The sequence below is a fragment of the Drosophila sulfurigaster genome, chromosome X (assembly GCF_023558435.1).
Source record: "Drosophila sulfurigaster albostrigata strain 15112-1811.04 chromosome X, ASM2355843v2, whole genome shotgun sequence".
Taxonomy (NCBI): Eukaryota; Metazoa; Arthropoda; class Insecta; order Diptera; family Drosophilidae; genus Drosophila; species Drosophila sulfurigaster.
In genome coordinates this window covers 32,537,571-32,565,436 of record NC_084885.1, presented here as the reverse complement: position 1 = coordinate 32,565,436, position 27,866 = coordinate 32,537,571, and the positions used below count along the sequence as shown (strand labels likewise).

The 27,866-nt window shown below is 41.4% G+C and overlaps 2 protein-coding genes across 4 annotated transcripts; one reads left to right on the top strand and one right to left on the bottom strand.

Annotated features, from left to right (window-relative positions):
• Positions 1-526: 526 nt before the first annotated feature.
• LOC133849200 (putative uncharacterized protein DDB_G0271606) lies at positions 527-20,266 on the top strand. 3 transcript variants are annotated; one of them, XM_062285110.1, is made up of 5 exons: positions 527-2,478; positions 5,484-5,579; positions 16,345-16,516; positions 16,582-17,107; positions 18,780-20,266. In XM_062285110.1, the coding sequence occupies exons 1-5, from the start codon at positions 782-784 to the stop codon at positions 19,085-19,087; spliced, it is 2,799 nt and encodes a 932-aa protein (XP_062141094.1). In that variant the 5' UTR covers positions 527-781; the 3' UTR covers positions 19,088-20,266. The 3 variants fall into 3 exon arrangements, with proteins under 3 accessions (XP_062141094.1, XP_062141093.1, XP_062141095.1); XM_062285109.1 differs by having other exon boundaries at positions 18,777-20,266; XM_062285111.1 differs by lacking the exon at positions 5,484-5,579 and having other exon boundaries at positions 18,777-20,266.
• Positions 19,922-27,790, bottom strand: LOC133849199 (DNA-directed RNA polymerase II subunit RPB1). The gene is given in 6 exon segments (XM_062285108.1): positions 19,922-21,636; positions 22,129-24,373; positions 24,461-26,281; positions 26,283-26,390; positions 26,392-26,706; positions 27,375-27,790. Coding segments are annotated over 6 exon segments (5,670 nt in total). The 5' UTR covers positions 27,456-27,790; the 3' UTR covers positions 19,922-20,536.
• Positions 27,791-27,866: the final 76 nt, after the last annotated feature.

The following is a 27,866-nucleotide window of genomic DNA, read 5'->3' as shown; positions in this document are numbered from 1 at the left end:
TTGGAGTTACTCGCTCGACATTTTCGTAAGCACAGTTAAGTGTGACCAGCGCAGCTGCACCTTTTAAGGACTATCTTTGCATATACATAGGTAATATTGTCGTTATATTCCTGGATATCGCATTACTATTTCTTTTGTGCTTCTATCTTGTACTTTTCAGTTCAGTCATCAGCTTTTTTGTCTGCATTTGAGCTTAATGCTCAAAGAGTCGTATATATATATATATATATTCCAATTATTTGCATATTATGATCGCAAAATTAAGTTAAATTTACTAAATTCAGATGTCAAAGGGTTAATATGTAGAATACTATCGTTAATTTCATTTATGACAAATTCAGCTTGCGCTTAAATTTTTAAGGATTTACTTGACCTCTCTGAAATTGCTGTCTCTGAAATTAGTTCTCTTTGTAAGAACATACGAAGTATGAATCAGAAACTAGAAAATGCTGTCTTCAAATTGAGTAACTCTAACCTTTCTTTTTAGGGATTTACGAAGGCTAAAGAGGAAGCTTGAACTAAAAAATGCTGTATCCAAATTTGGTAATTCTAGCTTTCTTGGTTTGTGAGATCGAGAGGCTCAAACAGATGGACAGACAGACAGCCAGACGGATAGTAACTTATCATACCCTATAACACTAGAAGTACCGGAGTAGAAGAAGTGTAGAGCAGAGAAGTATTACGGGTGAAGTTAAAAGGTTGCTCCTTGGCTGCTTCGATGTCGAAGGGGAAAAAGAGGGGGCAGAGGGCAGAGAGGTCATCGATAGTTGTGCTTGACTGAATGCGCAAGGGTAATGAGAGAGAGAAAGAAATAGAGAGGGAGAGAGAGAGAGAGAGAGAGAGAGGACCACTCAGCTATGAGCCTATGAGCAACGACGTCGACTGCGACGCTGGCAGAGCGACAGCAAAGGAAAAAGTTTGGACTTCAGGTTCGGTCGCATTCCGCGGCCAAACGCAGCGCGAGACGGAATCCAACGCGGACTCAACAATCGACTCGACTCGACTCGATTCGCCTCGACCTCGTTTTCGTCCTCGACTTCGTCTTCGTCTTTGTCTTTGTGTTTGTCCTGTGAGTCGTCCTCGTGCTTGCGTGCTTCCTTTTTTTTGTTTGTTCTGTGTGCGCGACTCTCACACGTGTGTGAGCGAAAAGTCGGTGAAAAAACTGCGTGGAAATCAATCAGACAAAATGATTGTCAATCTGGCGGTGAATGGCGCCAGCAACAGTGCCCACGTCCATGCCCAAGCCTCACACTCCCACTCCCACTCCCATTCGCATCCTCAAGCACATCCTCATGCTCATCCGCATCCTCATCCGCATTCGCAACCGCAACAAGACAACGACTTCAACTTTCTGAAGCGCAAATACGAGACGCAACTCGAACCTCAACAGCAACCGCAGCAGACGATGACTTTGGGTCACGATTACGATCAGCTGAGTGCGAATCCCTGGAAGAAGCGTCACCTCGACTACGAGAACTCCGCCGGGGACATGTGCTTCCAGCTCCAGCTGCAGGACACCAACAACAGCAACAGCAACAATAATAACAATAACAACAACAGTTCCAGCTCAGCAGTTGCCTCGGTCAGCGTCACCTCAGCGGCCTTCATCAACGATCTGTTCGCCTACGACAGCAGTCTCCTCGTCCCCGGCGCCGTCTCCTACTGCACTCCGCCCTCAGGAGCTCCCCTCGAGGCTGAAGCAGATGCCGGCGGCTGGCAGACGGGAGAGCTGCTTGAGCTCGATCATCGCTACAATTCGGGACTGCAAACGGAAATCTCTCAGCTGAATGCAACGCTTCCGCCTCCTCCGCCGCCGCCTCCGCCTTCGGCGCCAGCTTCGACTGCGACGCCACCGTCAAGCGGAGTTCAGGAGCAGAGCTTCCTGGTTCCTCAGAAGTCCCAAGCGCAGCCAGCAACTCAGGCGCCAAGTCGACAGACGACGGGCAGTCGACGCAACTCCAATCAGCCATCGAACGAATCGGAACCGGATTTCGAGGACAAGAATCTCTCGTGGCTGTTGAACTTCAAGTTCGATGAGTTCCCGCATCTGTCGCCCGACGTTGGAGGCGGTCAGCGATTGGGCAACGCTGCCAATACAGTCAGCGTGGAGCCAGCCACGCCCACCACAGCCGCCCACATGGCCAACAGTTCGCCCTGCAGCTCCGCCTCGCCAGCATCCGCATCAGCATCAGCTTCGACATCCACATCGACATCGACATCGAATTCCAGCGCAAGCTCAACGCTGCTGCTCGTCGATCAGCGCGGATCTCCCAAAAGTTGCTCCAGCAGCGCATCCACAGCGACCTCAACGGGAGCGGGAGCGGGAGGGGGCATCGGAGGGGGAGGTGCAATATCCAATTCACCCACTAAGACGGGACGCAAGTTCGAGGAGCTCGTCATGGAAGTCACCTCGGAGATGGACGCCAACGACATGATCGTCGCTGAGCACGTCGTCGTCGAGGACACCAGCTCCAAGGCGTGAGTAGCAAATCATTTGAATCCTATAAAGAATATTCACTAAACTCTAAAGATTATAATTTTATTTTATTATAATTATTTGGGTAGCTTTTGAGTCCTCTAGAGAATATTCACTCTAACTCAGTAGCGGGAACTGTAAAGATTATAATTTGGTTTCATTTGAATTTTAATTCATAAAAGAAGTGAATCATTTTAAATGCTTGCTACACAAAGAATAATAATTATGTAGCAAACATTTGAATCCTCTAAAGAATATTCACTCACACTCAGTAGCGGACACTGTAAAGATCATTATTTTATACTTTTAACTTGAATACCTAAATGAAGTGAAGTAATCAATAAGCCTAAATTCCTATTTAAAAGTTCGACTTAAAATATATTTTTTAATTTTAATTAAATTTTATTATTATTATTTGAGTCCTCTAGAGAGGATTCACAAGACTTCAATCTTTAATCTTCACCATTATAATTTTATTAAGTTTGGAACTCATTTTGTATGAACTCTTAAATGAAGTGAAGTAATTAAAAAGACTTAATTTCTATTTAAAATTTCAACTTTATATATATATGTTTTTTAATTTTAATTCAATTTTAAATGCTTGCTACACAAAGAATAATAATTATGTAGCAAGCATTTGAATCCTATAAAGAATATTCACTCAGACTCAGAAGCGGGAAGATCATTATTTTATTATATTTTTATCTTAAATTCCTAAATGAAGTGAAGTAATCAATAAACCTAAATTCCTATTTAAAAGTTCGACTTAAAATATATATTTTTCAAATTTGAATTTACTTTTATTATTATTATTGGAGTCCTCTTAAAAATATTCACAAGACTTTAATTTAAATAAGTTTGTAACTCATTTTGGAAGAGCAACTCTTATGATAAATGAAATGATGTAATCAATAAGCCAAACTTTATATTTAAAATTTCGATCGTAAATACTTTTTTTTATTTTAAATTTAGCTTTATTATTATTATTCGAATCCTCTAGAGAATATTCACAAGACTGTCAAGAGTATATTTGATTCATTTTAATTGGAATTCTTAAATTAATTAAAGCCCTTAATAAGCCTAAATTACTATTTAAAAGTTCGACTTTAAATATACATGTATATTTTGTTTTTAATTTTAATTTGATTTTATAATTGTTATTTGAGTCGTCTAAAGAATATTCACAAGACTTCTTTAATATTTACGATTATAATTTTACTAAGTTTGGAACTCATTTTGTATGAGCAACTCTTAAATAAAGTGAAGTAACTAAAAAGCCTCAATTTCTATTTAAAAGTTTGGCTTTAAGTTGAATTTAATATGATTATTATTACTTGAGTAGCAAGCATTTCAAATTGAAAGAAATAACGAATCTAAAATTGCTAATCAAGAATAACCCCTCGAATTTATTTTCTAATTCTAGTTCTAATAGATCTTTTTATTTAGTGCTCTCATTCCTCTAAAATTAAATATAGTATTTAATACTTGATTTAATATTATAAATAAACCAATATTTATATAGAGTTCCTTTAAATACCATTTATTCTAAAGAATGTCAAATAATCCCCTTAAATAAGCATTTCATGTTAATAATTTTTTAGCCTGAAGAGAAATGCTCTCTAAAGCTTATTTTCTAATAGTATCCGAAATAATTTTCACCATTAAAAATTTTTTATAAACCCTAAAACTTTCAATAGGACTTCATAATATTTTAGTAATTCATTCAACTTCAAAAAGACTTTAAAATATTTTCAATTTGTCAACAAATTATTTGTGTCTTCAATTGAGTTGTCTCTTAATCAGACTATAGTAAATCTCTCCTTTTAAGAAAATAGTTTAGAGCGAATAGAATAAATGTCTACTTTTTAGAAGATTAGTTCAGAACCCTTGATGAAATTTCAGAATAATTCTGTTCACTGTTCCTTAACATATTTATTTATTTATTTTTATTATTACACCAAATAATAAAATTTCAGTTATTAACTGAGGAATGTTGAGGAACAGTAAAAAAATAATTCTGAAGTTTCAAGGGTTCTGAGCTATCTTCTAAGAAGGAAAAATAAGTTTCATCTGAAGTTTCATCAAGAGTTCTGAGCTATATATCTATTATGTTCTATATTTTAATTATTTTATTTATTATTTGCTTTCTTATCTATATTGGAATAATTAAAACACTACACAAGAAAAATAATTTCAAAATTATAAATTCTGTAATATAATTTTGGAATTATTTTCTTTGTCTAGTCTATTATTTATTCCAATATATTAAAAGTTAATTTAATGAATGATATAAACACAATCAATATTTGGATATTTATTTTATTAGTTTTTCTTGAGTTTCTTAAATGATTATCACAAATCGGTTTTCATAGATTATTTTCTTTATTCTTTCTGTAGTTCTTTAAATGATGATCATAAACCTATATCTGAAATCAAGTCAAACTATTCAAAATTATAAATTCTATAATATAATATTGGAGTTATTATATTTGCCTAAACTTATATTTATTTTGTAAATAATGTTTCATACAAGCACATCCAATATTTCTATATATACAACTTAGATCGTTTTCTTTTCACTTTCTATTTTATCTTTACTTAAAATTAAGTTGAAGTCCCCAAAAGTCTTTCAACAGTATAGTAAGTTCGTTTTTTTTTATACATATATCTTTGCTATGCACCAATCTTAGGAGAATCTACTTGAACATTTCCCTAGAAATCTTAGCCATCGTAAAAATCTCACTTGATTACGAATTACAAATTGTTTGACGTATTTTCTGTGTTGTTTTTTTCTCGTTTCTCGTTTCTCGTTTTCTGGTTTCTCGTTTTCGTTTCCGTTTTCTCGCTGTCGTGTGCTTTATGCGCCACCAATCGATGTGGACCACCCTCAACCTTTACTCCCTCATCGAATGGGGAATGAACGGAACCCCAACCCCAACTCCAAACCTCAACCGAAACGAACCGAACCGAACTCAACCCAATCGACCAACCACCGCAAAACAAGCAGGCCAAAGAAACCACCGTTCACATACACGGAACTCATCGAATACGCCCTCGAGGACAAGGGTGAGCTGACGGTGTCGGGCATATACCAATGGATATCGTAAGTACTACACTATATACTACTATAATATACTCCTTTATTCCTCACACATCACTGGCAGCCATTTTGTTGCCGGATGCAATTAAAGAAATCTCAAGCATTTTCTTCGCCTTGCACTTGGCACTTGGCACTTTGAATTCCCGTTAGCCATTTTTCCGGCTGCTTCTTCTTCCTCCCCCCCTTCTTCTTCTTCGTCTTCTTGTTCGACGTGTTGATGTTGCAAAAGTTTATTTACATTTTTAGTGTTTGGTTAACAACCAGCAACAAAAGGCAAACAAAGTTGCGAGCTTCAATAATTTATTACCTGCTAAATTTCATTCTACGTTCGCTCTTCTTATTGTTGTTTTTTGTTGTTGTTGTTGTTCAACAAGTTGTGTAGACACACATCAAGATCTAAAGTACAACAACCCACTAAAAGGCTAGAAACAATTGCAAACCTCATTTACAATGCAAATGCAAATGCAAAAGTCTCTCTTCAGAATTTGCAATTGTAATCAAATTAATAATTTGCATTCCCATAATCCAACCATTCACAAATCTTTATTATATTCAATAATTTGTAATTGAAAATTCATGGTGACACTTTAAAAATTCGCTTTGAAATCGAATTTAAAGAGAGCCTAATACAATTTACAGATAAGCAAAGCTTCAGATTATGGACAGAGTAAACTGTTGGTAATCGATTTGAGTGAAAAAGTTATTGCCATAAATTTAACTATAAAATTTGACCTTTATGCGGCGGACTAAGATATAATATTATTCTCCGGGAGAAGAGCCTCCGACAGATTATGCTATCACTTTAAAAGTATTACAAGTAATCGCTTTGTAAGCGTAAAAAAATGACATCAAAGAATTCACAACTTGTTTTATAACAAACAACGAAATAATCATTAGTTAACAACATTTTCTCTTTAAGTAAAAAAAAAAACTTTATTTGAATTAAAAAGAAAAAACAAGTTCTAAAACCAAAAATGTTGGTCTAAAAAGTGCGTCAAGAACATGCAAATTTTAATGTTAGAAAACACATCTTGATTTCAAAAACATTTAATATAAGACCCAAGTGCTTATTAATACAAAAAACAAATGTTATAGTTTTCAAAGCCAAAATCTTATTATAAGAGCAAAAAATATTAAGTTATATTGTTTTTTTCTTTTACTAATTTTCTTTTATTTTTCCATTTTATGACTATGTTAAATATTCAATTCTTTAGTCCCTTAAAAGATTATTGTGTCTTCAATGGAGTTGTCTCTTAATCACAATCTTCAGATATTTGTGTTAAATAAAAAAATACCAAGTTGTAAAGTCAAGAACATTCATGCTCAAATTGTTTTCCAAAAATAAGACCTTTTTCAGAACAAATTCTCAAATTCTATTCTATCAAATCCTATTTTATAGTTTTTATCTAGATTAAAATATTTTCGTTTATAGCTTTGTTAGTCAGTCGATAATAAATTTTTCGTAAGTGATCAAAACTCAACTGAATAACTGAAAAATGCGATAATTAAATCATAAAATGGTTAATTAATAAATATAATATTATATATTATAATATTTTTTTTGATCTCATAATAAGAGTTTTGGTCTGAAAATTATAAGATTTTTTTACTTAATAATAACAACTTGAGTCTTATATTAAACGTTATTGAAATCAAGAAATCTACTATAGAGATTTTCATGTTCTTGATGCATTCTTTAGATCAAAATCTTAATTTTAGAACTATTTTTTTTTTCTGTGTATTCCAAATGTGCCGATGAAGGTTTCTTCAGTCGAATCTATAAATTTGTCAAAAAGGAAAAATGCGAAGTTTGTTCGTCTTCATTTGCATTTGCTGCGATTGGAGGCGAGTTGAAGTTTTGTTCCACGACAACTTTTAATTGGATCCCCTCTCTCTCTATCGTATCTATCTCGCTCTCTCAATTTGTGCGTTATTTTACCTAGTTTCGAAACGGGGAAACCCCCTGAAGAGACAAGAAAAAAACAAAAGTATATAGAAGCAAGTGCACACACATCTATGGATATGTATTGTATATCAAATTCAATGACAATAATAAAAAACTTTTAACACATTTTTCAAGGTTCATTAATTTGCCTCCCCCTCTTCCCACCCCCGTCCCACCGGGTGGGCCGAAGTGCACCTGTGTGCGGGAGGTAGAAGAGGGGGAATCACTGTAAATATTTGAAGCCACAGCAAAAATGTTGCGTGTAAATATCCTATCCTATAGAAATATATATCCAAATGCTTCCCACCCTCTTCTCTCTCTCTCGCTCGCTCTCTCTCTCTCTCTCTGTCTCTTTCGTCAGCAATTTATGACAGTTGCCCATCACCTGGCTTCGACTTCGACATCGCATTCAACTTCGACTTTGGGGGAGGAACTGTTCGGCAACCTGTTCATTAAATGTAATGAGCCAGCAGACCAACCAATTTCCCGACCTCCTCCCACCTCCCCAACTCCCTGCTGTTGCTGGAACTTTTCATTAACCATTCACAAATTTACTTTGCGGCCCACGAACAAAGCAACAGCAACAGCAACAAAAGGGAGCTTAGGGGGGAAGCTTGAAGCCGTGTCCTCGTCCGTTCAAGGCAAACATCCGAGAAGGCTGAGAAGGCGCCTGCGCGTTCGCTTGAGTCGCCCACGCGACTCAGCTCTCCCCTCCCCCTCCTACTCCTCCCCTACTCTTTCATAGTTCCCTCTCCAGCAGCGTGTGGCAATTGCCCATGAAATTTATACGCTGCACATTGCTCACGATAATTATTAATTGCCGGGGTTGGGTTCACAACTCGGAGAGGGAGTGAGGAAGGAGTGAGGAAGGGAGGGAGAGGGAGAGGGAGAGGGAGAGGGAGAGGGAGAGGGGTTAAACGCTGTCGATGTTGCTGTTGCTGTGTTTTAGGGGCTGTTCCGTGCCTTTCCGCCTTTCCGGCCTTTCTACACCTTTTACACGCCTCAATGCATCAGGATCAGGTGTTTGACAAGCGCACAACTTGCTGCAATTACTCCTCTCTCTCTTCCCTCTTTTCTCCTCCCCCTCTTTTGGCTGATCCCGACTGAAGTCGAGTTGAGTGCCCACCGTTCTTCCGGTCAATTTGAATTGCATATTGAGTGTTTATTGGATGCGGATCATGCTTCATTGCACAGCAGCCGAGGAAGGCCATAAGGCACAGGACATGGAACACAGGACAAAGGACACAGAACTCAGAACACCGATCACTCACAGGACAGTCGAACATGTGTTTGGTACTCGGTTTTATTTTGGGCTTGAGAGGAACACTAAATTTCCGCATTAATTATCAACTGCGAAGCGCGCTAAAGAGGTTTTTAATGCTTCTAAGCAAAGAGCTCTTAACCCTTTGTCCATCTTGTTGACATCCGACAAATGTTCGTCCATAAATTGGGCAAAGTGGGAAAAATGTGTGGGAATTTGATCTAGCTTTCTATGCTCGATTCTTAGCTTTGGTTTTTAATGAATTCCTTTTTATTCCTGTCATCAACATTTCGAATAATAACAAATAAAAAAGCTACTGTCCAATGTGCAATATTGTAACGAAAAACTATTGAAATATACTGAACTGTATTGGTGGTATTTTGGTATATTACTACAATGGTATATTGGTATATTATTAAAATAGAGTACAAAATATACCTGATTGTCAATCAAAGCAAATTTTGTTGTTCTTCCTCTACAAATAGTCTATCAGATTAGCAATCTTTCCAATTTCATTCAGTTCCCCACATTAATTATAATATATTAATATCTCTCGCTTCTTAAATCATTAATTTCCTTTGAAAGACAATTCGCAATTAATGAATTTTTTAATAAATAAAACTTTTTTTCTTCCTTTTTTATTTTCATTATTAACTATCCTCTCAAGCCTCCTCTTTTCTTTTCTGTTCCCAAACTTCATCTTAAACCTCTTTTCTTCTTTTCTTCTTTTCTTTTCCCAAAACTCTTTATACTGCCTAGGTTGCTATCTTTCAGTTTCTTCATTATTAAGAGATGGTAAATACTGTAAATTTTATTGCTGCCTTCAGCATTCGTCTTCGTCCTGGTCGGAGATATTTCTAGTTAAAGTATTCCACAACTTGAGACCGTCTTTGTAATTCTTGTGACTTGTTGTGGGCGTTTCCATTAAAAAAAAAAGAAAATAACTTGGGTTTTTTTCTTTCTTTTTTTTAGTACGTATTTGCAGAAAAGTTTTCTCTGCTCGCTGGCTGCCATCCATAATAATCCATAAATTTTGCACATTTACAGCAGAGAAAACATTTTGGCGAACGGAGGAAGGCAAAAGGACCGCAACAATTTATGAACTGAGTTGCGGCAGAGCAACTACTACTATATACATATATATATATAGTTTAGTATAGGATATAAATATATATGTGTAGAGGAGGCATCAACTCGAAAGCAACCGCCAGAAGTAGTTGCCCAGTCCGGGGATCCCCCCAGAGGCCATGGCCCAGGTCTCGAGACTCGAGTCGCAGGACTCGGCCTCGCCGCCATGTCAAAAATGAAGCGCGCTCGCTCTCTTTCCCTCTCTCCCTCTCCCCCTCTCTCTCTCTCTCTCTCTCTCGCTCTCTCTGTGTGGATTGGCTTGCGTGCCAGGCACGCCCCGACACGGCAGCCAACCAGTCCGAGCGACCAGCAACCAGCCCATCAGACAGAATGCCTCTGACTCTGACTCCTCCGACTCTGCCTCTGACTCAGTGCTGCTTCTCGTCCTTTGACAGGACTCAATGGAAGAGCTCAGGGCTGGACAGCAGCTTGGTCCCCCCTTTATGATTTCTGTCGATGTCCCTTTCTCTTCCTCTTTTCCCTTTCCCAACTCCGGTTGCCACATTCGACCATTCGCATTGCTTTCGAAACTGAAACCGAAACAGCAAATAGTAAACACTAAACAACTGAGCTATGGCTATAGCTAAAAAGTGTGCCCGACTCTCAAATACCCGGTACTAACAAATAATGTGACCAGATTTTTTGATTTCAAATTAAATGTGTAGAAATTACATTCTCAATTTAGCAAATCATGTCTTAAAATTTTGTAACTCTGACTATTATAATCTCTGATATCGAGACGAGCTAAGAGATATGTTGTAAATGTGTTTATATTAAATATATCATAATTAGCATAACTAATGTGACCATATTAGGATTTAGTTATCTTTAATTTTGTTGTATGGTCACACTTTATAAAAGATAAAGTTAGATATTTAAAACTAAATCGATCTTGAACGGATATTGACAATCAAAAAAGATATAGTCAACGGCTTAACTTATCAGCTATTGAAATGTTTACTTTAATGGAGGCATTCTATTTTAGAGTTAACATAACCACAAAAAGTTAGCACATCAAAATATGATCAACAAATTTCATCAACGTCTTAAAAATCGTATTTTGCAACTCTTTTTATATGTTTATGTTTATGTTTGTGGAAAACTTATTTCAGTTAACGAAGCATTGAAAGACTCTTCTAAGCTTCTCTTTCCGGGTATGAATATTACAATATGACACGTGTGTGTGTGTGTGTGTGTGTGAGCGACCTGTTATTATTATGCCCATTATACAGAAGAGGACAGAGGGAGAGGAAGATGGGTGGGGGCGTGGCACTATCCTTCCAAAGATGCCGTGTAATTCGACAATTTCATTCGAGGCCCAAAAAACCGACAATATGAATACGAAACTGAATGTGAATGTGATTGTGAATGCGAATGCGAATGGGGCGCAGTCAGTCATTCAATTCATTGACAATGATGACGACGTTGATAGTGGGTATTTGATTATTCTGCCCCCCTTTTCAACCCTCTCCTTTGGTCCCCTCCCTTAACCCCAAAAGCAACGTTGACAATTCGAAAAGTGCGAGCTCCGAGCAAACGATTCGAGTAGTCAAGTCAAGTCAAGTCGAGTCGAGTGAGTGTGTGTATGTATACTTCTGTGTATCACTGTCTAAACGCCCACGCCTATCGATTGGCTCTGTCAGCCAGCCAGCGAGGAGCAGAAGGAGGAGGAGGAGGGCGAGCACTGAAAAAAACCCGGCGAATGCATGATGATTAAACCATGCTAGACATGCAGCTCCTCCATAAACTACACAACATTCATTTCGACTTCTTCTCCATTCCCCATTCCTACTCCCCCCTCCGCTATTGCGATTACAGTCACTGCTGGCTGGCGTATTTTGAAATTTACAAGTGCATCGGGGCAACTGTGGCAGCCAACTTAAGCATGCCAAACACGGATTGTACAAAGTCATTTCCCGTTTCCCACTTTCCCACTTGACACTTGCCACATTCCACTTCACAGCTATAGGATTCACATATTTGCGATTCCCTGTGTCTTCAACAAAAAGTTCCCTTTACTGAGATTTCAACTTCCTTGCGGAAATGTTAGGAATTAGTCCTCAATTCTATATTAACTGAGAAGTTATCCAATTCCATCGACATATTAAAAGCTTCGCATTAGAGTAAAGGTTTCTCCCGAAAGCAGCGACTTATCCTTAACTTATCCTAGTTGAAGATAACCCCAGAGTTCAAGCTACACTTCAACTAGTTCTCTCTAGTGAGACTTAAACTTATTTACCGAAATGTTAGAAATTAATTCTTAATCTTACATGATTTCTATATTTCTAATTCGCTATGTCTTGAACCAAAAGTTCCCTCCAGTAAGATTTAAACTTCTTTGCGGAATAGTTAGAAATTCTCAATACTATTTTGCACAATTTTATTTACAGTTTTGTGTATTAGCTAAGATATAAGTCTCTCATCCAATTGCATCGACATATTCCAAGCCACGTATTAAAGGAAAAGTTTCTCCCGAAATCAGCGGATAGTTGAATAACTAAATAACTTATTCCCAACTTATCCCAGTTGAAGATAACCCCAGAATTGAAATTAGACTTCAACTAACAACAAAATTCCTTTCGCAAATTCTCAAAGCTATCTCTACACCGAACCGAACACAATTCGAAATGGGAGCAACGTAAAGCAGACCATTAGCCTATCTCCTATACTATATACTTTCATTCCTTTCTTCTCCTTATTTCCCTTTGAGTCAGGCAGTCAGTCAGCGAGGAAAGGAGCGAGGCGGAGGTGAGGAAAAAGGCAATTTGAAGTGCCATCTTTCCGGTTGCACGTAGCAAGTATGTTTTCGGTTGATGCGTCATGACGTCTGCGTGCACCACGGGCAAGTGTTGTGGTGGTAGAAGAGGGTGGTGGATTGAGGGTGGTGGGTGGTTCACATTCACATTCACATTCACATAGTTCACATGGCTCAGGTGCTGATATGATGTTCCTCGGGGTCGTAGAGTAGACAAGCCGTTGTGCTGACGAGTGGAGCCCGAAAATGACAGTTATCAGAACATTACGAAGGGATCATTAAAGGCTCTGCCAGCGGCCTTTCAACTTCCAGCCAGACAAACCCCAAAAACCAAACCCGGAACACAAAGGGAGAGTGGAGAGTGGAGAGTTGGGAGCAGTCCGTATCGTAACCGTGCCATATCCCTATGCTATGCCCGCCATAGATTTATGCATCCCATTTTATTTCATTTCATTTCGTTTATGAGTCGTCATTTCAACCAAAAAAAAAAATAGAAAATAATCCCCACACTTGGAGTGCTCCATGTTGTAATACCCTAGAAAAGAAGTAGCAATACGGCATATCTATTTCGCTACTCGCTTAAAGTCCTTGTGTGATTAAAGTCCTTGTTATAGGATTTATTTAATGATACATTTCATTAAATAAATCCTATAACAAGGACTTTAATCATACTATTGAGGTGATAATTTGAAGACTGCCAAAACTACCTATAATAAATATGAATATATATTCCTTTCTTTTCTTATATAATATATTCCGTTCTTTTCTGTAAATTAAATTAAGTATTTATTTCTAGATTTCATATTTCAAACATCCATTCTATAATTAAAACAGGAGACAAAACTTTTTGCTTCATTTTTAAAGCCTCTTCCGTTGGAAGTAATTTGTTGTTGTCTAGCTTTTTAGAATTGAATTATTTATTTATAGTTATGCAAAGGTTTAAGTAAGATAAAGTTCTTTTAAAAAGAAAATATCATTTAAGTAAGATACAGTTCTTTTAAAAATATTTATTATATTATTACTCAATTGAGCTAAAATTTTCAGGACTAACAAAGCAAGTTATTTTGCATTCAATATATAACCGAAATATCTTTATTTTCTTCAAGTGAATTATTATTTTTATTCGATTGAGCTGAAATGTTCAGAACTGTTAGAGCAACTTGAATTGCATTCATTCATTCATTCATGAATTCAATTATACATAATATTTAAAGGTATTCAAGCTCCAATATTCAGTTCTAATATGTTAATATTAACTTATTTGTTTGAATTAATTGAAATGTTTAACTTATGTTTCACACTTCCAATATTTACATCTTTTTTTTATTAAGACTTCTCCCACCGAAAGGAATTAATTTTATCATTTATCCAAAGTTGTAATATTCACAACTTATTGACACAAAACTCTACTACTTCAAGAAATTATTTTTGGACTACTTCTAAAATATACTCCCCATAAAATATACTCGTATATTTGCTGACATGTCTTCCTAGCTACCCGTTTACTAAATGTGTGCAGGGTATGAAACTATATAGATATAAGTGCATATACTATATATAGTCGAATATACATATATAACTGAACCGTATATAAAGCGGCGGCTCGCCTCGCGTGTTGAAATACAAAAAGATTTTTGGATTGCTTTTCAACTAAGGGCGGTTGCTTGGTGGGAGAGGAAGTGGGAGAAGTAGGGGGAAGGGGCAGCAGCAGTTAACCAATGACATAGCGGGGGTTGTTTTTTCGGACCTGGCGCGTGTGCGGCAGTCGAACTATGTGTGTGTGTGTGTGTGTGTGTGCCGTAATTTGAAATACTTTCCATTTTGTAGCCCTGCCACCCCTCTAGCCCCCCTACCCCACGACATCCCTACTCACTAGAGCTTTGCGTTGGTGTTCAGAGTGGGAGCGCGCTTGGCACGCGATGTCCTTTCCGGTCGACGTAGTTTCCTTTTACACATACATACATGCCCCCTCCCTCCCTCCCTCCCTCCACTCCTCCTCCACCTCCCCCTCTCCATCCCACGCTACTCCATTTCCACATTCTCCATTTTTTTGCCGTACGTCCAAATCGCCTGTTCGTGACTGGCAACAAAAACGACGCATAATTTGTGCCACTGTCCGCGTACGTATCTCTCTCTCTCTCTCTCTCTCTCTCTCTCTCTCTCGCTCTTTCTCCCTCTCTTGCTATCCCTCTCGCTCCCCTCGAGTCGTGTGCGGCTGCCGCAGTGGCGTGCCAGTGACGTGTTCCTTGTAAATTGCCTGCCTCGCTGGCGGCTTGTCGTGCGCATGTTGAAACTTTAATTGCAACTGGTCAAAAAGTTTTAATAGTCGTGCAACGTGCCCCATTCCCTTGTCCCTTGCCCCTTGTACCTTGCCCCTGCCTGGCTGCCTCGTCTACGCTTGGGGGTAGCTTCTGACCACCAACTCCTAACTGTCCAGCTAGCCAAGCTCTGTTCTCTACAGCCAACCAAATTGAAGCCGAAGCCTCACCTCTTTTGTGGTCCACACTTCTGACCAATCAAGGCGGCAAATAATGCATTAGATGGTTCCGAAATGAAGTGGAAAACCCTTTAAGGAGAAATCTATAATCTTGTTATCTATTTTGTTACTTATTTTGCCAAGAGACTTATGCATTCGATTAGTGACTTAAAAGTGAAGTGAAGAACTCTATAAGGAACTAATTTTGTAATTCTTTTATTTATTTTGTGGTCCACACTTCCGAAATAAAGTGGATAACTCTATAAGGAACTAATCTTGTTATCAATCTAGTTACTTAGTTTGCAAATTCTATTCGATTACTGACTTAGAAGTAACCATTAAGATACTAAAGATGAAAAACCCAAGAGATTTATTTCTATGGAACAACAAAGAGCGAATAATATGAATAATTATATAAAAAAAGTGTAAAAATCGGGAAAAATTTGAATATTGAACATTTTAAGGTATTTTAAGGTCAATTTGTGGGCAAAATGTAATAAATAGAACTTTTAAATAGTTTTAATCAGGGTTCAAAGCTCTGTAAAGAATTTGAAATAATCAAGAAAGTTTGAGTGTGTTCAACAAAGAGACACGCATTCCAAAATATACCGAATTAATATACCACAAATTAACTAAAAATAGACCAAAGGTTATATTTGGTATATTGACACAGTACTACACTCAAAATATACCAGAGAGCACAAAATATACCAACTCTGTACATTTCAAAAATACTAAAAACATACTAAATGTTATGTTTGGTATATTGACATAGTACTACACTCAAAATATACCATAGAGGTCAAAATATAGCAGATTCTCAGCCATATAAAAAGTATTTCTTTAATAACTTCTATATTTTTTATCTAATCGCAACCGAATTTTCAGGAATCTTATGCTTATTTATGAGCTTATGAGTTCCTTCAAATATACACAAAAGCAGGTTACTCAATTGTAGTGAAAAGGTTATCCATATGTACTTAACACTACCTTTTTAAGCTCTATCAATAAGACCTAGAAAGAAAGGCTTAAAGAATAAATTCCTGGATCTGAAACTTGCGAAATACATTGAATTTAAAGTATACCTATTTTGAATTTTAGAATATGTTTAAAAACCATTTATCTAATCAATGCTCATCCATTCATTCTCTCTTTCTCTCTTCGTCTCCTGCTATATCTGTCTCTGTCTATTTCGTGACACAGAGATCGCTTTCCGTACTACAAGTCAAACGATGATCGCTGGAAGAATTCGGTGCGGCACAATCTCTCAATTAATCCGCACTTTCGCAAAGGAGTGAAAGCCCCCCAAGGAGCTGGCCATCTGTGGGCAATCTCCAGCGGCGATTCAGCGGAGAATGTGCTGGCCTGGGAGCATGTAAGTTGATGGAAACGGAAAGATCGTTGATCGTTGAAGTTGACTATTGAATATTTGTTTGGTAGAAAAAGCAGCGATTGGATTTGTTCTTCAAGATGGAATCGATCAACAGAGAACGCATTCAACAGCATCAGCAACAAATGCAGCAACAACAGCAGCAGCAACAACAACAGCAGCAGCAGCAACATCACCAGCAACAGATGCAGCAGCAACACTGCAATTCACCTCAGCAACAGCAACAACAAGCGAATTGCATCTACGATGAGGCAGCTGCAGCTGCCGCAGCGCTGACGCAAGAGATGTTGCAACAAGCGAGCGAAACATCGCCCGCCTCAGCGAGTCACAATCATTCGCATCACAATCATCATCACAACAACAACAACCATCTTCATCATCAGCAACAGCAGCAGCAACAGCAACAACAGCAGCAGCAGCAACAACATCAGCGACTTTTACCCTTCAGCGATCTGCTGAGCGATGAAGAGCTGCGCAAGACGGCGGGACAGATCCTCAATGGCATCCATCGGGAGGTCGAGGTGCAGTCGGTCAACTCCATCATCAGCACCTACCAGGACGTGCTCCTCGACAATGGTGAGTGCTGCCAACTTGCTAATACACTTGCCTGAACATAATTCAAACTGATGAAAATCTGATTTCATTTGTGTGAAATATTTTCTATGATTGATGAAGATGATGATGATTGAACATGTAGAAAGCTACAGTCGAGTGTGCTCGACTGTGAGATACCCGCTACCCATGGTGAATATAGGCAAAACAGTGCGGTATTATTCTTAAAATATACCGAATTAATATTCTGAAATATACCGAAATATTTGGTATATCGATATAGTAATACATTCAAAATATACTATAGAGTGCAAAATATATACCAAAGTAATATACCAAAGAATACTGAAATATGCCGAAAGTTATATTTGGTATACTGATCAAAATATACCATAGGTTACTCAAATATACCAGATTATCAACCATATCAGTCTAAAACAAGTAAGAAAGCTACAGTCGAGTGTACTCGACTGTGAGATACCCGCTACCCATTTTGAATAAAAGAAACATATTTTGCGGTATTTTCTCAAAATATACCGAATATACTGCAAAAATACTAAAAATATACCAAATGGTATATTTGGTATATCGACATAGTACCGCATTCAAAATATACCATAGACGGCACAATATACCAGATTGTCAGCCAAAGCAACTCAGACCCTAGTAAGTAAGCGTTTTTGCCCATACAAAAGTATTTCTTTAATAACTTCGACAATTTTTATCTGATCGCAACCAAATTTTCAGGAATCATAACTACTATAGTAAATATTGTATATACCAAAATTCGCAATTCTAGCTTTAAAATTACGCTTGTTATTCGATTTTTTTGATTTGCGGGGCGGAAGTGGGCGTGGCAAAAATTTGAAACAAACTTGATCTGCGTGCAAACATAACAAATGCTGTCGAAAAAAAATTATAGCTCTATCTCTTATAGTCTCTGAGATCTAGGTGTTCATACGGACAGACGGACAGACACACAGACGGACAGACGGACAGACGGACATGGCTATATCGTCTCGGCTGTTGACGCTGATCAAGAATATATATACTTTATAGGGTCGGAGATGCCTCCTTCTACCTGTTACATACATTTCCTGCCGGCACAAAGTTATAATACCCTTCTACCCTATGGGTAGCGGGTATAAATATACCAAATTAATATACTAGACATACTAAAAATATTCCAAAGTCTATATTTGGTATATTGATAAGTAATACACTCAAAAAATACCATAGATTACAAGATATACCAGATACCAAATCTAAAGTCTAAAATATACCAAATTGATATACCGCAAAATACTAAAATATACCAAGATATACCAGATTGTCAACCAAATCAGTCTAAACCTATACCTGATTAATATACCACGCATACTAAAAATATACCAAAGGATATATTTGGTATATTTATTAGTATTACAGGAGTAGAAAATATACCAGATTATCAGCCAAAGCAGTCTAAAAATATACCACATTGATATACCGCAAATACTAAAATATACCAGATTGTCAATCAAAGCTACGAAGACCCGTAATAAGTACGCTTACTCGTATTGAAATGAACTTTCTATTATTTTGGTTATTCAAATATGAATAGAATACAAGTTTTTCTTATTATGTTCCATGTTATGATATGCAATAAATGTGATTATCCAATATCGTATTGATATTGAATCTTTCTCCTCAGAAGACTATCTCAATCCCATCCACAAGGACGTCGTGGTCACCGAGAGCGGACTCCGGCAGCATCAGCAGCAACATCATCATCATCATCAACAGCAGCATCAGCAGCACCAACAGCAGCAGCAGCAGCCACACAGCGGGAGCAGCCATCTGGGTGGCAGCCACTCGCAGTACTACATCACGGAGATCGATCCCATGGAGCTGGGCATACAGATGTCGCATCAGGTGGAGCCCTCGGAGGAGGAAGTGCTCTTCAGCGACGACTTCAATCTCAACTATTTTGGCTACAATCCCGGCAACGACATCGTCGCTTGACCGCGCACCAAACATCCGCAGCCGCCTCCCGCCCAGCAGCAACAGGAATCCCCATCCCCATCCCAATCGAATCGGAAGCTCGTCGAGGAGGGGGAAGAGGAGACGGTTGCGCAGTTGCAGCAGAGCAATCAGAGTACTCATAAGCCAATTCTAAATCAATACTAGTCACACTCGTAAGCCCCGACTTTTGACTACCACCTCTCTCAAGAGAACCCTCATCCCCCTTCATCATCCTTTGTATAGTCTAGTCTTCAAAGTACCAACCAAGAATATGCTCATCATTTTTTTTTTGTCAACTTATATTTAATGCTAATTAATCGGTGGATAGCCTGTAAGTAAGTAGCTTCTACCTTTTAGATTAAGTCGCACCCCTCGAATAGAATTACGTCCGATCTCCCGGAGTTTTTACTAGTAGCACTTACAAGAATTATAACTACTACTACTCTTAATACTCCATAAATATCAATCCTCTATATAGTCGAAAGTATGCTAATCTTAGTCCTATATATATATATATACAATACTGTTTAATCGTGTAGCATAACGGCACTCACTCGTACAACTACTGATACTTTGTGAACTTACTATATGATGATGTGTCTCAACAATATTTTTTTTTTCTAACTTTAAATTGTTCATCTTTGGGATGCCAAAGACTTCGATATTACGAAATAATCTGCATACACTAAAAACAAAAACTTGTCAAATACCGAATAGTAGAGCGCAAACCAAAGCGCAGCTCAATAAATTCCCGTTTAGTCAACTTTTTAAATAAACAAACTTCCTCTGATAATCACACGAGATTTAATCGGAATACCTCCAAGAATAATACACTTTTTACTTTTTTGCAGTTTTCTTATTTTTTTTTATTGTTACTAGAGTAAAACAATTCACTTTTTTCTTTTGCAATTTTCTTTATATTTTTTTTTGCTTAAAAAGTTTTTGTTTTATATATATTTTTTTTGTTGATGTGTTTTTGTTTTTAAGTTCTACCGTTTGTCGGGAATATGTTTTAGGTTTTACGCTTTAATATTAATATTATAGATTAAATATTTACTGAAAAAAACCTTGGCTCCTTCCATAAAGGAGATGTAGTATATAAAATCTGGTAACATGTTGGTGTGTGGATACTTCACTAGCTCACTGTATGTCTTACACGTCGACAAAAAAAAAACGGGGGCAACTAAATAGATAAACGTCGTACTCGGACTCGATCTATGCTTAAATATCTCTAGTTTGATATACAAGATATATTGTTTTTAGGGGTAGATAATGTGCTTGGGGCCTTCGCCAGTCGTCATCATCCATCGAAATCGGAATCGAATCGTATCAAGTATTCCAATATGTGTATATAGTATAGTAGCATTGATAAGTTTTTGATACCAAAGATTAACTAAACTTAGCAAACAGTTACAGAAGAAAGAGAGAGAGAGATGGGGAGTCGCCGGCTTAGTCGTCGCTCTCCTCGAACGTGGGACTGCTGGGCGAGTACGCTGGACTTGTGGGACTGTAATGCGATGGCGCCGTAGGGGAATACATCGGCGATGTGGGCGAATAGTTGCGAGCCGTGGGCGTGTACGTTGGCGATGTCGGCGAGTACTTGGTGCTGCTCGGCGAGTAGATGGACATGTTGGGCGAGTAGCGTGGACTCGTCGCCGAGTATGTGGACCCAGTTGGGCTGTATTGATTCGACGGCGAGTGCTGCGGCGAACTGGGCGAATACAGCGGCGATGTCGGCGAGTATTTCGGCGATGCCGGCGAATATTGCGGTGATCCAGGCGTGTATTGCGGCGAACCCGGCGAACCATCGTACGATGGCGATGGCGGCGAGTACGTCGGCGATGTGGGCGAATATTTGACGCCCGTCTGTGAGTACGCCGGCGATGCGGGCGAATAGTGCGGCGATGCCGAGTAGTTGGGCGATGTCGGTGAATACGAAGGCGTGACGGGCGTGTAATTGGGCGATGTCGGCGAATACGATGGCGACGTCGGCGAGTAGCAGGGCGACGTTGGCGAATACGAGGGACTCGATGGCGAGTACGATGGCGACATCGGTGAATATGACGGCGAATTCGGTGAGTAGTTCGATGAGCTCGGCGAGTACGCATTGCCCGGCGAATACATGTTGCTGCCACTGCCCGCAAACGATGGACTCGATGGGAAATTCGATGTCGGCGAGTAGACGGGCGATGTGGGCGAGTAGCCCGACGACGATGGCGAATAGCCCGTCGACTGTGGATTGAAGTTGGGCGTGGCCGAGGCATAACGTGGACTTGCAGCCGCATATAGCGGCGATGTTGGCGAGTAATTTGGACTCGACGGCGAGTAATTGGGCGAGGCGCCACCTGGCGACGATGCCGTGTAATTGGGCGACGTGGGCGAATACGAAGGCGACACACTCGGCGAGGCCGGGAAGTAGGGCGACATCGAGGGGCCCGGCGAGCTGGGCGATGAGCCAGGATGTGCTGGCGACCAGCTGGGCGACATGCCCGATGCATCGGATGCGGCTGAAGGCGAGAAGCTCGGTCCACCTGGAGTCATGGCGCTGACTGCTCACACACGATATAGAAAGAGAGAGATAATGAGCGAATGAGAAGAGGTTTGGTAAGGAAGAGATATATTGAGGTACAAAAAAAGAGGATTTTCTAAATTAAAGCAATTCAGAACGAAACTAGATTTTTCAAATTAAATGAATAAACAATCAAGATATATGAATAATAGTTAAAGAATCAAGATTTCTTATTTTAAGTTAATAAAGAATGAAGATAATAGTTAAAGATTTGAGATATTTTAAATAAAGAATGAAGGATATATGAATTATAGTTAAAGATTCAAGATGTTTTATTTTAAGTCAACAAACTATGAAGATCATAGTTTGTTATATAGATAGTTGTTTTTCTGTAGTTGCTAATCAAGCGATGTGTTTTTTAAGACTGAGTAAATTCTAGCCATTGAAAACATATTAAGAAACTGCAGACTGACCAAATTGAATGCAATAAAACTAAAACTAAGTAAATCTAATAACAAAGTCTGTGTCTTACCGTGACCTGGTGGCGAGAAGTAACGCGGCGTGTGACAGTTCACCCAAGGTGTCATCGGAGGCGTCATGCTGGGCGTCGAGCCGCCGCCAATGAACATTGCCGCACCGCCGAGCATGCTGCTGCCGAGGGAATTGGGAATCTCGATGCCGAAGCGACATTTCTCCGCGTCCAGCAGCAGATCGAAGCAACCGGTGCCCATCTTGGGCAGCTGACCCATGATGATGTTCTCGGAGACGCCACGCATGGGATCCGTTTCGGCATGGGCAGCGGCATCCATGAGCACGTCGACGGTTTCCTCGAAGGAGCAACGCATAAGGGCGCCGGTGTCCTGTCGATTGATGCCGTGACGTGTGATGGCCATGAGATGGCCCTTCGCTGTCATCACATCGCAAAGCAGAGCGAGATGGCGGTAGTTGACGTAGAGACCGTAGAACTGGAGCACAGCGTTCATCTCCTTCTCGACGGACTTGCGCACCGCCTCGATGCCCAGCACCTGGAAGATCTCGCAAATGTCGTTGGACGAGGTGCGTATGGGATCGACGTCGCGCTCGGAGAGCACCTTCATCATCGAGGTGCCGTCCGTTTCCAGCAGCCACTCGCCAATGGCCTTGAACTCGCCCGTCTCCGTGATCACGATGCGCTTCTTGCTGTCGGTCTGCGGCAGATGCATGTACACCTTGCCAATGGCCTCGATGCCCTGCAGCGTCATGTCCGATAACATGTTCGCCTCAATGCAACGGAGGAACATGTCGTCCTCCATCTTGTCGACGGCCTCGTCTTCGTCCTGGAACTTGTTCTCCTCGTTGTTCATGATGCGAATGCGCAACACCAGCTTATCGGCATTGTCATCGTTGAATATGCAATTGAGATCCTCGCCGAATCCCACATTGATCTTCTCGGCAATCTGTTCCATGGTCAGCTTCTTGTCCGTCATCCGCTTGCGATCCAACTCAATACGCAGCAGCCAAGGCGAAATGCGTGTCGGATCAAAGTCGGGCATCTCATAGTAGACATTCACGAACTCCTGATCCTCGGCTATCACTGTCCGCTGTGGATCCGGATCGTAGTAGATGGCCGTGTTTGCCGTCACCTTGCGCAGCGTTGTGTGCTCTAAGCGACACAGGACATTCTTGGCCTTCTCGGCATCGCGAGCAGCGCCACCGGTGAGGAAAACGGTGAGCGAGGGCGCCTTGGGCTTCTTTGAGATGTTGATGATCTCCTTGAGACGGGGCACACCGAGTGTAACGTTCTTCGAGGACACACCAGCGAAATGGAAAGTGTTTAGCGTCATCTGTGTGGCCGGTTCACCCAAACTCTGGGCAGCCAGGGCGCCCACCATTTCACCCGGATTCGCCTGAGCCTGCTGGAAACGCGTCTCGATCTCACCGATCAGCCACTCGAAGGCCTCGGTGGAGAGACGGAACTCCTCCGATACGTATTTGGTGCAAAGCGTGGAGCGTATGAGGCACTGGAAGAGCAGCGTGGCATTCTCGTTCGCCTGCTTCGAGATGCGATCGTTGCCCGTGACAATCACACAACGCTCCAGGAGCCCGCGGACTCCCTTGATCACACGCATCGGCGAGAGATCCGTGGGCAGCCGTTTGTTGATGTGAAAGATCTTCTGGACGTTCCAGATCATGCGCTGCAGGTTGCAGGGCAAGACCACCTTTGAGTCGCCATTGGGGAATATTGTACGCAAATTGTCGCGATCCGTGACGAGTTTATCCCACTCGGATTCGAGCTCTTGGATCGCATCGCTGCTGTCCGTCATCTCCTTGATGACATCGTCGGTGAACACTTTGCGCATGTAACGCTCATTGGACCAGTCGAATTTGAAGCGCTTCTCGAACACCTTGTTGGACAACTTGACCGTCGGCATGTTCTGGAACTCGACCAGTTCGCCGCACAAACCGTCCTCGCCGTAACGCAACTGAATCAGCTGACCAACCGAGTTACGCACGGTGCCATCGTAATTGACCATCACCGACTCCATAGCCTTTATCAGACGACGCTGAATGTAACCGGTTTCGGCAGTCTTCACAGCCGTATCAATGAGACCTTCACGACCGCCCATGGCGTGGAAATAGAACTCGGAGGGCGTCAGGCCGGCGAGGTATGAGTTCTCCACGAATCCTCTGGACTCGGGACCGTAATCGTCCTTGATGAAATGTGGCAGCGTGCGCTTCCTAAAGCCGTACGGTATACGCTTGCCCTCAACGTTCTGTTGACCCACACAAGCAATAACCTGAAGCGAAATTGCGAAAGATTGAGTGTGAGAAAGTAAGCAAGGAATGTTTCGTTAGGTTCTTTCCTTTCACCTAGCTCTGCTTACCTGAGAAATGTTAATGTTCGAACCCTTAGAGCCAGACACCACCATAGCCTTTAGATTGTTGTACTCGGTGAGGGATTTCTTGGCAGAGCCTCCAGTCTTGTCACGAGCATCGTTCAGGATGCGATTCACCTTGTTCTCGAACGTTTGACGCAACGTGTTGCCAGGAGTCGGTTCGAGTTCCATGTTGTGCGCCTTCTGGATCACGTTGATGACATCGTCTTTGGCCTTCTTGATGGCCATCTGAATCTCGGTATATGTCTGCGGATCGGCAATGGTGTCGCCAATGCCAATGCTGTGACCCTCGAGCAGCAGCCAATTGTTGATCACCGTCTGAATGTTGCCGTAGAACCGACCCGCGATATCGTGGCCCAGCTCGAGGAAACAAATATGCAGCAGCGAACCGGCCGAGGTTCCCAGTGTCTTTTTGCAGAGGATGCCCATGATGAGTTCGCCGTGCTCCACCATGACCTTGGTGTCGCCGGGCGATATCCACTTGTAGGGACCGTCGTCCTCCTCGTCGGGATGCGTGGAGTGGGTGCGTATCATGTTGACGTTGCCGGGAATGATCAGCGAGAAGATCTGCTTGCCGGTCCACAGGGGACGCGGCTTCAAGATGCACGGTTGCGGCATTTTGCCATCCCAAGTCGGCAGAAACATGAGCAGATTCATCACCTGCTCGCGCGTGATGAACACATCACGTTTCGTCATCTTACGCACCGCCGTCAGCGTGTCCTGCACAATACCCATGACGGGTTTGTTCGCCTGCGGTGTAATAATCTGCCGGGGCGTAATGTGAATGTTCTCGACCTCGGCGCGTGTCTCCATCGATTGCGGCACATGGAGATTCATCTCGTCACCGTCGAAATCAGCGTTGTAGGGCGATGTACAGGACAGATTCATACGGAACGTGGACCACGGCAGCACCTTGACACGATGCCCCATCATACTCATCTTGTGGAGCGTCGGCTGGCGATTGAAGATGACCAGATCGTCGTCGCGCAAATGTCGCTCCACCTTGTAGCCGCACTGCAGATGTAGATCTGAGGATTTGGGATGGAAACGCAGATCGATACGCTCGCCATTGTCGCGCACAATGTATTTGGCACCCGGATACTGCGAGTTGCCGCGTCGCACCAGCTCCTGCATGCGATCAATGTTGAAGGGCGTCACCAGCTCGGGGAAGGTGAGATTTTGTGCTATGGAACGCGGCACGCCCACCTGATCGATACGCAAATTGGGATCGGGTGTAATGACAGTACGTGCGGAGAAGTCGACACGTTTGCCCATCAAATTGCCACGAATACGACCCTCCTTTCCCTTGAGACGCGCTTTGATCGCCTTGAGGGGTTTGCCCGACTTCTGCATAGCTCTCGGCATGCCAGGCATATCGTTGTCCACCAGCGTGGCCACATGGAACTGCAGCATCTTGATGTTTTCCTGTATCACGTGCGCAGCGGCGCCGCTCGCCTCGTTCTTGCGCAGCTCGTTGTTCGCCTTGATGATGTCAGCCAACTTGTGGGTCAAATCATCCTGATTCTTGGCAGCGCCAAACATAACCACAGCCGGACGAACTGCTAACGGCGGCACCGGCAGCACTGTGACAATCATCCAATCGGGACGCGCATACTTGGGATCCATGCCCAGTATGAAGCACTCCTCGTCCGTGATGTGCTTGAGGATCTCCCACACACGCTCCGCGGACACTACGATCTTCTTCTCCTGCGAATCCTCGTTCACATGCTTCCACTCGGCCGTCAAGTCGAGGCCTGTGCGCCGTATCGAGGGCTGATAGTGACCGCAACCGCCGTGGCCGGGCTTTTTTGTTGGGATCCACCTGCTGGTTATCCTTGGTGAGATCCATGTCCTCGCCGCCCTCGCAAATCGTTTTGCCCTTGCACAGATCGTAGACGTAGGCGAGACGTTTGCGGGGGTTGTCCCTTCGACTTCATCACAATCTCCTTGATCTTGGGATTGTGCGGCGAGACGAGCATCTTGGAGCAGTAGAAGCACACGCAGCGCAGTATCTTGATCGTCTTCGTGATGAAGCCAATGTGAAAGACCGGCTTGGCCAGATCAATGTGTCCAAAGTGGCCGGGACACTCGGTCATGTTGCCGGCGCATGTCTGACAGCGCGAGGTGCGATCGATGACGCCCTGACGGGGATCCATCAGACCGCCCAGCTTGGGACGGCCGCCCTCCAGGGTCTCGGCGAATTGGACGCCTCCCTCGGTGACGGACATGCGACGCTATGATGAAAATGCAAATTGAAAGGAAGATTGAGCATCGCAAAACTAAGCGCAAAGTCTCTATCCTTATTCTCAAACATAGAATTCTGTTTTCTCGATAAGTTTAAATGGGATTCTTGTTTAACCTTGAAAGGAATATTATTAAAAATGTTATACAAATTCCCAAAAAATGTGTATTCGGTTTTTTTAGGTGTAAACTAATCAATATATTTTTTTAATTTTTGAAATTACTAAATCATATTTAATTGAATTCTGCTGAAATCTAGAAACATAACCCCTCATATTATTTTATATGATATTGAAAGATGCTTCGTAAAAACCAATCACCTCTGTTGAGCGGACACTTTACTATTTCACCACTCTTCAGCGGTCAATTCCCTTGAACGGACAATGTTAGACCAAACAAGTTTTCATTGCATTTTTTGTGCATAGTATATTGTTCGCATTTACATTATATTTCTACATTGGGCCAAATTACTCTCCTTATAACCAAATGCATAATGAAGGACCAAACTAAATAATTCACAATCGAGTTGTGTTTAGTGCAAAATGTGCAAGCTCAACTTTATTTTTTTTGTTTATTTGTCGAGTGCGCCGATTGTTTTTCAATATGGCGTCGATTTCACACATCACATTAGGCAAAAGCAGAGGCATTGAGTAGTACTTACAATTTCATCAGGTGACAAAATACCAAACTGTACTCGCTTCACCTGGCGCAGCGGCGCCTTCGAGTCCGTTGTGGTGCTCATTGTTGTCCACTAGCGGCAACAGCGGCAGCGAGAAAGATGCGTGGAGGAGAATTTGTAGTTTCTCCGTGACGTCGCCACACACAGCACAAATTTTGCACGCGTGACAAAAGTCACAGGCGGAGAAGTGCAAAACCCAGAAATCGCTTTTGTGTGAGTTTCACGGCTCGCAACGCTGCAGAAAGCGTAATGGAAAACAAAACAGTATAAAAAACACACGCTTTTACGTTCAATGCAATCGCATTACATTCGTTCGCCTGTTGATTACACTTTAATAGTCCAAAATGCTGTTAATTCCGCCTTTTTCGTAAGCAGACGCGAGCAACGCAGACCGAAAAGCGCACTAAAAATTTCTTAGTGCCAGTCCGATGTTGCTGCAATGCAACTCTGCGCGATATGATTCATGCTATCGGT